Source organism: Neodiprion virginianus, chromosome 2 (assembly GCF_021901495.1).
Source record: "Neodiprion virginianus isolate iyNeoVirg1 chromosome 2, iyNeoVirg1.1, whole genome shotgun sequence".
Lineage (NCBI taxonomy): Eukaryota > Metazoa > Arthropoda > Insecta > Hymenoptera > Diprionidae > Neodiprion > Neodiprion virginianus.
Window position 1 is genome coordinate 31,361,980 of NC_060878.1, and position 7,988 is coordinate 31,369,967.

General features: G+C 37.2%; 1 protein-coding gene across 2 annotated transcripts; it reads right to left on the bottom strand.

The window, feature by feature from the left end:
• Window positions 1-215: 215 nt before the first annotated feature.
• On the bottom strand, window positions 216-7,807 carry LOC124298368 (endoplasmic reticulum transmembrane helix translocase). Of its 2 annotated transcripts, XM_046750264.1 has the most exons (19): window positions 7,296-7,807; window positions 6,729-6,994; window positions 6,418-6,646; window positions 6,136-6,289; window positions 5,907-6,059; window positions 5,639-5,821; window positions 5,393-5,530; window positions 5,096-5,216; window positions 4,877-5,031; window positions 4,599-4,774; window positions 4,268-4,507; window positions 3,970-4,188; window positions 3,698-3,887; window positions 3,350-3,586; window positions 2,928-3,264; window positions 2,654-2,822; window positions 2,197-2,340; window positions 1,944-2,070; window positions 216-1,277 (listed from the first exon to the last, which is right to left on the bottom strand). In XM_046750264.1, exons 1-18 carry the CDS (start codon window positions 7,560-7,562, stop codon window positions 1,963-1,965), a joined length of 3,486 nt encoding a protein of 1,161 aa, XP_046606220.1. In that variant the 5' UTR covers window positions 7,563-7,807; the 3' UTR covers window positions 216-1,277; window positions 1,944-1,962. The 2 variants fall into 2 exon arrangements, with proteins under 2 accessions (XP_046606220.1, XP_046606219.1); XM_046750263.1 differs by having other exon boundaries at window positions 216-2,070; window positions 7,296-7,806.
• Window positions 7,808-7,988: the final 181 nt, after the last annotated feature.

A 7,988-nucleotide genomic window follows, 5' to 3' on the forward strand; every position in this document is an offset into this window, starting at 1 on the left:
GCGTTCGTAATAATCTAGTTTCTTAACAACCGTAATTAAAATCGGCCTTCAAATTTGGACTCTCTTAACAAGCAAGTGCCCGTTATTTAAGATTCGGGAATATTGCTTTCTGCATAATGGCTCATTTTTCAAGTCTATTCGCAAGTTTTTAAGGGATAGGGCGGTTTGATAGGGCAGCTCAGAGGATACGTCAGTGATTAGTCAAGCGCCAGGTGTCATTTTGATAAAGGAATGATGTTCAGTATTTATTGATAATATTGTTGGTACTGCTATATAAGATTATAGTACAACACTACACGTCTCACCTTCAATTCAAAATCACATTTGCCTTAACGTAGTGTACTTGTATGCATGTGTATAAAATCTGTCCCCAATTTACGGACGCTTGAAAACTTACATCCTACAAAACGAACTGTCTGTATTATAATAAATTACGGTGATATAAATCGATCAGGAATTTATAGAAAAGAAAACGAAAATTTTGGATAAATTAACGTGCAGAAATCTCGCAAAACCTACAATTTGATTTGTCACCCATTTTGTTAACTATTTTTCACGAATCAGGCATTCAAGTAATTCGTCAAAGTATGACATCTGAAATTGAAATTCATGAATCTCGATCGATTTACATTATCGTAATACTGAGCATAAAACTGACCACGTGGCAGAATGAACAGCAGTTCTCTAAAGTAAATAGCAGTGAAAACGAAATGAATCTGGTTGTGTATAAGCTACGCGGCTCAGTTTTGCTCTCAACCGTAAGTCTCTGCAAATTTATCACTCTTAAAACATTAATGGCCTAAGACGCTTTTATTACCTCGATCGATTACTCCCAAGGATAGAAAAAAATAACCCGCCACGAGTTCCACGCGCGGAATGTGTTTAAATTTCATTAGTAACGATCCAAATTTTACAATCTCAATTTTGATTTTGATCACAAGACGTGTCGCATATGGGTAAATGCAAAACATGTTTAAGCATATAGCGGGCTACTGTTTTTTATTACTTTTATACATTTTTTGGTGAAAAATTACGTCGCACAGACTCGTAAAGAACGGGTAGTTTCCTCGAGTAATCGATCTAATAAATATGCATACATACGCAAACTTAGATAGGTTTATATGTATCTCTCTTTGCGTACGCATATGCAAATACCTAATATATACATATACTTATATGACCTACTCACATGTAGATACAGGATGTCTTTCGAACTAATTGACACTTAGAAAAATTTTGTAGAATAGTGTGCTATGTACGAATTGCTCGACAAAATCCTGTAATTATAAGAATATATTCATTTAGATGTCGCGTTACACGGTAACACGATCAATATTTTCCTATACGCAGCCTTACTCTGCGTTCCAAAAGGCTGTCTTATACTCATACGAGTTGTGAGTCATTTTTATCGTCTACTTTTAACACCAATAAGACTATGCATAAAATAGCCGTGTTTTATAACTGTACGGTTTCTGTACGTTGAGCAATCACAAATCGAATAGTGGTCTGCTTTGCATTTCATGTTTGTGGACTCGTTTATAAATTTTTTAAAAATCTTACCGAGATCACAGGTTACACTCTTCGTAATCTTAAATTTATCTGCTTAATTACATGTGCCAAGTTGAAAAAATATCCGAATTATGAAAATATCTTAGAAAAGTTTCAATGAGGTCATGAGGTCATGAGAGCACAATTCGGTGTAAATATTTTGCGCTACTAATAATGTTTAGGGTAGATGGTAACGGTTCAGAATGCAACTATACGTAAATAAAATACGTAAAGTTGAAATTTTAATAAAAAATTTGTTCCAAACAGGTTCCTCCGTGAAACTAGATAGAATATTTTTGCCAGAGCATTGATTCAACTGTAACACTATCCAGCCGCAGAATAAGGCTGTTGATTTATTAGAATATTTTTGAAAATCAACTATATGGATAAAGTACTTAATTAACTGCCAGTAGATCATAGCTTCTGGTATTTTCCTTCGCCAAACAGCCACCGGCATACTCTATCGACAATGTACGCGAATAGAAAATCAGCAAACAATACTTGCACCAGAATTAACCGAAACTGCAAGAGAATAAAAATATTGTACTACACATAATTGACAACGTTCCAAGTATCAAAATTTCGTCATTATTTTCTTAGTTTCGTATATTTTACATTCACTACTAGAATCGGTGTAAGTATACTCACGTCTTCTGGAAAATCAACAATTTCGAATTGAGCTGATATTTCAGGCAAGAACCCGCATGCCAAACCTAGGATACACAAGGAACTACCGACCACGCTGTACAAGAGAGCTTTATTCTCGGAGAGGCTCTCCATGTATGGATGTCCCTGAAAAAAATTGATTAGATCAATTAGGAATTGTAGAGGCAACAGAATTTCTTCACCTGATACATTGGTGAAAGGATCTGGCTGTAACATTGATCTATTTTAAAGAAATACTGCCCTGATCTTGCTGATACCGATTATTATAAACACAAATAAATTTGAGTCAGTCAAGCATTGTTGTGTTCCTGAATCTCCAAGTTTTCTGATAATCCTTCATTTTCATTCAAACAGCCAAAAAGTGTGGAAATTAAGTTTGCAATAAAAGCATTAGACAATCTTTCATGAATTACCCTGGTATTTCAAATTTGCTACTTACTCTATAGTTTATGGCGAAAGTAGATATCTGGAGTGCCATAGATATTATATAGACAGTACTGTTGACTAAATCCGCTTGGAAAGGCTCACCATCTTCGTCATCCTCACTTGATGACGACGATATGCCCGTGTCATCATTCGGGGCAAGTAGTGTAGCTAAGGTATCGTTTCTAAAAAAATATAAGTCCAACCAGTGATCAAATTAAGATACGAATTCATTCAACAGTTTAATGATTCAAGCAAGATAATTTTAAGTAGAATCGAATATATCTTACCTAGGTGAACGAATGGCAGCTTCTCGGACTAGGAAAATGAGGCAGATAAAGTGAACTGCAAATTGAAGTAGCACCGTTAAAATTGTGTATAAATTAAAAATATTGGGCAACGGCCTTTGCTTGGACAATGTCTTGAGTGGTTTTGATCTTGAGATGAATAAGAAACATGAGGCTGCTAATAGTCCTTGCAGAGTAGCTTGAGCATCACTGAATTTAATTCCATCTAAATACAGAACCGACTGACTGTAAGCAAGAACAAGAGCGTTCAAAGCAAGAATTTTGAACATTTGCAGTGTTGTGACTAAGGTGCAACGACCCTGCTTTATCACGTGGCAAACTGGAACACAAAATACAACATATACGGTAGAGAGATATCGACAAAGTCAAACACAACGTCATCTAGTATAAAATGAGATCCGTACTGCACTGAATGGATGACAGTTTACTGGTGAAAGGAGCAGCTATAGATGCGTCCCCCAATTTCACTAATTGCGATTGATCTTGTTCCTCTAATTCCTTAAGGATTTTCTGAATCTTTGCCTGTGTATTATTCGCGTGTCTGGAATTGGTTCTTGGACCATTAACCACGCTAGGAGGGGCAGGGCTTTCTCGTTTTTCAACCGGAAGTCTCTCCGGTGCATTTGAAATGATGGCAACGCCTAGGAAAAAATGAAATGATGGGGTAAACGAAAACTTTGGAGGTACATATACAATGTCTTCTAAAACTATTTGGAAAGTCATTTCATGTGACGTGCATTTGAATAACCTACCGACTTGAGCGTGTTTCAGAGCCCCCACATCATTTGTTCCATCGCCACACATCAGTGTCGTGTACCCCAATTCTTGCAAAGCAGTTATAACGAATTCCTTCTGCTTTGGAGCAAACCGTGCAAATATTGCTATATGCGGTAGTAGTTGATACAGTAAATCTTTGTAATTTTCTTTTAGAAACGTCAAACCCTGTAGAAGAATAATAAAGACTATTAATACAGTCGCGTCATTAATTAATGAATAGAATAAATTTAGCAAAATTCAGCCTTACCTCGCCAGTAATACATAGTGAATAATCTTTCCAAAGCTCTTTGCCCTTCTTGCCATCATCTTTCGAATTTAGTTGCAAGTTTTTCGTCTGATCCACACTTTCCCATATCCACCCGCTAGAAGTTTGTGTTAATATCAATGTTGCAGTCTTTTTTGTAAAATGTAATTCTCGGCCAACATGGCAAGCAGTTAGTGGATTGTCACCTGTTATCATAACTACCTGAAAAACATAATTTGACAATTTGTTATGAACTGCAAATACTCGAATCAGCAATCAAATATGAAAATAAAAATCATACCGAATGAGATGCATTTATGATCTCTTTTATAACAGCTTTTGAATCAGTCTTTAGTGGGCAGCTAATTATCACAAATCCGGCAAACGTTAATTCTGACTCCAACTGGTCCCGAGTCATGTCTCTTAGTTCCTGAGCAGACAGCGGGAATGGAAGAGTGCGATGACCTAGTGCGAGGACCCGTGCGCCACGTCGAGATAATGATAAATAAGTAGAGTCATAATTTTCTGGTGTTGATGAGAACTGGAATAAAAATGGTTATTTATGAATTCTCTGACTATTTGGTCGTGATACCAAATTTGGCTACTAATGTATTACATCTATTAACAATTACCATTGATTTAAGTGTCTCTGGTGCTCCTTTAACAGTTACGATATAATGCGGCTCTGTAGAACCAGGAGTTATGTAACCAGCTACAACTGACATTCTCTTCAACGCGGAGGAAAAATGGTGCCTTTGGAAAATTTTCAATCCTGGGTTTTTTCCCTTCTTTGTGATAACAACATCGCCTGAAAGATGAATAACATGAATGGTATGAATGATATACAGCAATATGAAAAGTTATAATTAAAAGTACATAAATACTTCCTCGAGAAAACCAAGATATGTACCTTTTGTAAGATTCCAATCTACTGCAGACAGAGTAGCTTTCTCAAGAGGATCTCCGACTATTCCATCATCCAATTGAACCAAGGAATGGCAAGTTGCCAATACTTGTACACTCTCTGCAGGACACTTAGATAAAGGTATTACATCAGACTTCCCACTAAAATAATTTATTAACGATTTTAATGAGGTTGTTTAACGGTAAAAGTTCGTAGATGACTTACTTCATTCCTGCAATTCCTTCTACAACCAAATCGTCACTCGTTAAAGTTCCAGTTTTGTCAAAACAGCAAATTTCTACCTTTCCAGCAAATGGAATTCTGAAAGGCTCCGTACAGTAGACTCCTAAACAAATAGCAAAATTGTAGGTATGGTGTGTAATATATGTACACACATTGAAATGGGTTCAAAAAACTTGAAGTTTCTACACCAATATTTAATAGTGAAAATTCTTTACGTCCTTTTTTTTCAACATGGTTTTTTATTATTACTATTATTATTATTTGTTAATTGTGACCCACCTAGTTTAGATAAGGCCAGTAGTGATGTGTTGACTGCCAGGGACAATTCTATTGGCAATTCTGGTGGCACAACCGATGTGAGAATGAGAGTACACTCGAGAAACAATTTGTACTTATTTCTTGTCGGATCTTCACTTCCTGAAATCGATTTTAAGTGAAGAATATATTTTGCTTATAAACGATTGGATCAAAACAATAAAGATTCGATAGAATAACTGTGAATGATATTTGATAATATGTTAGTACCTTTAATCCAAACATATGCAGCAGCTGCAACTGCGAAGATCAATAGAAATAAAATAAAGCCAAATGTCTCCAAGTTGTTCGCCGTTACTCGTTTCACTCCAAAGAGAATGGTCCTTAATAGTTTTCCCTGTGACGTTGAAAAGCCAGTTCGCAAAACATAGGCCACACAGCCATTGTCGGTTGCTGTTAAAGTAGGAAAAAGAAGATAAAGTGTGTCAATGAGGTACTTTAATATTATTAGGCAAGTCCTGCTAATTATTCAACATGCCTCTAAGGCCTGTTGTACTTTTCCCAGGGGACGTATGCTGGACCACTTTGGTGCCACCGAACAAAACATGTAGTTTACTATCCCCATCGATGTTCAAATCTCTGTTCCCTTCAAGTCCCTCGACAGGTTCTTTCATTTGTGGTACTGACTCTCCTGCGTTTCATTACTGGAGTTAATAATGCACAAATTGGAATTAAAGAATTTGAATCAAAACTTGAATTCCTATTACCAGTCAACATGCTCTCGTCAACAATGCAAGGACCTCTCAATAAAAGCATGTCGCATGGAACTAGATTGTCATTCTGTGATCGTGTAATGGAAACAATATCGCCAGGAACCAGTTGATCAGTAAATATAGTTCGCCACCTTCTGTTCCTGTATACCTACACCAAATTTTGTTGAAAAATCCATTGTATTACGATGAAAATGAAAAGCTTGAAGTTTATTTTTAACGTGTTAATTTTATGAAACATATCAACTATTATGAAAATAATCATGCTTGAAAGCTTACCATTATCATGTATGGCTTATTACCCATTTTACGAATTTCTGCCATGTTTCTAAGTTGCTGCTGAACCAACGTGCACTCAAACATGATAAGCATAATTAGAGTGAATATGCTGTAATACCAATATTTGTCAAGGCACCACAGTGCAACGCAGAATACTTGAAACACAAAGAACGGAGCAATGGCACGCTCCTTAAAAAGCTCCCTAAATTCAGGTACAACCATATCGAGACTAAAAGAATCATTTGATTATATTTAATTGTGCTATGTAAGGATACAAATGTATCAGATAATAAATCCAAATACGTTCTTACTTGTTTCTACCATATTTTTCTTCGGCGGCTGTAACTTCCTCTGCATCCTGATAGCCCTTCCAACTATTATAATGCTGAATAGCATTCGCAACAGGAAACTCTAAACCCTTGAATATCTTCTTATCTGGATCCCATGAGTACTTAGTCTTTTGGAAAATGAACCATGGCTCTTGACTACTGCTGTGATGTAGTACAACAAGCTCTGAACTTCCGTTATTCGGTGTCGGAACAACTTTGGCTACTTTAGCTTTGTAAGGATCGTTTGTCTACGAATAATATGAATAATTATAGATGTATAGAAAGAGGAGCTTAATGGATAAAAGACCGCTGGTGTTGTTGAAGATTAGTTAACGGTATATCGGTATTTATACCTTTTATTTTTTGGAAACGTAGTGAAAGCATGACATAAGAAATACGAAACTCCCGCCATCGTAGCAGAAGAATAAATTGACATGGCTGCCGCGTAAGGAAAACATATTGCTCGATTTAAACATAAATAGTTAATTAGGAATGACAAGAGTGACAATTACTAAGGCGAGAGTAGGGGTAACGATGAAAAAAACTTACAAAGCTGCAGTTTAGAAAACTTTGCACGTGGACTGACCACTGACAACATAGGCAGACGAAAATCTGTAACAATCCGATAGCCGCAATGCCCACCAAACCAGCATCGTAATATTCGTCGATACCATAAATAAAAATCCAACTGTAAATCCACACGGCTTGTAGGACGACAAACGGCAATATGTAACCATTAAATAACAATTTGCGAGGTACGTGCAGGGTGACACTCTGCACGAGTTCATCTACCCGTGTTTCAGATATCGTAACCATGATTACTCCACTGTAGCCGTCGAGAAAGAACAGACGAATTACGGGTACGTAGACCGTCACTGAACTGCTCAAACTGCTAGAAACCCGGTAGATCCTGAGTCACGGCGTTTCGCGTATAGAACTCAGGTGAATCCTACTACAATTTTCCGATGCAACGGACGAAACCAACGCTGCGAGCGGCGGTATCGGTACTCCAGCTTTCGATCAGAATGTGTCCCACCTCTATAATCGGAAATATTACGGAGTACGGTCTTCTACACAAATCTGAGCCACTCTTGGCACTCCTATCCCCTTACTATTGAACGCCGCGTAACCGTTTTAAGGCCTATACTTCTTAGTTTGTACGCCAAAAACCGGAGCGCTGCAATCTCGGTGGCCGTTACTACAAGTGCATTGGCCTCCCCGTCACCAGCGCTACCGGGAAAA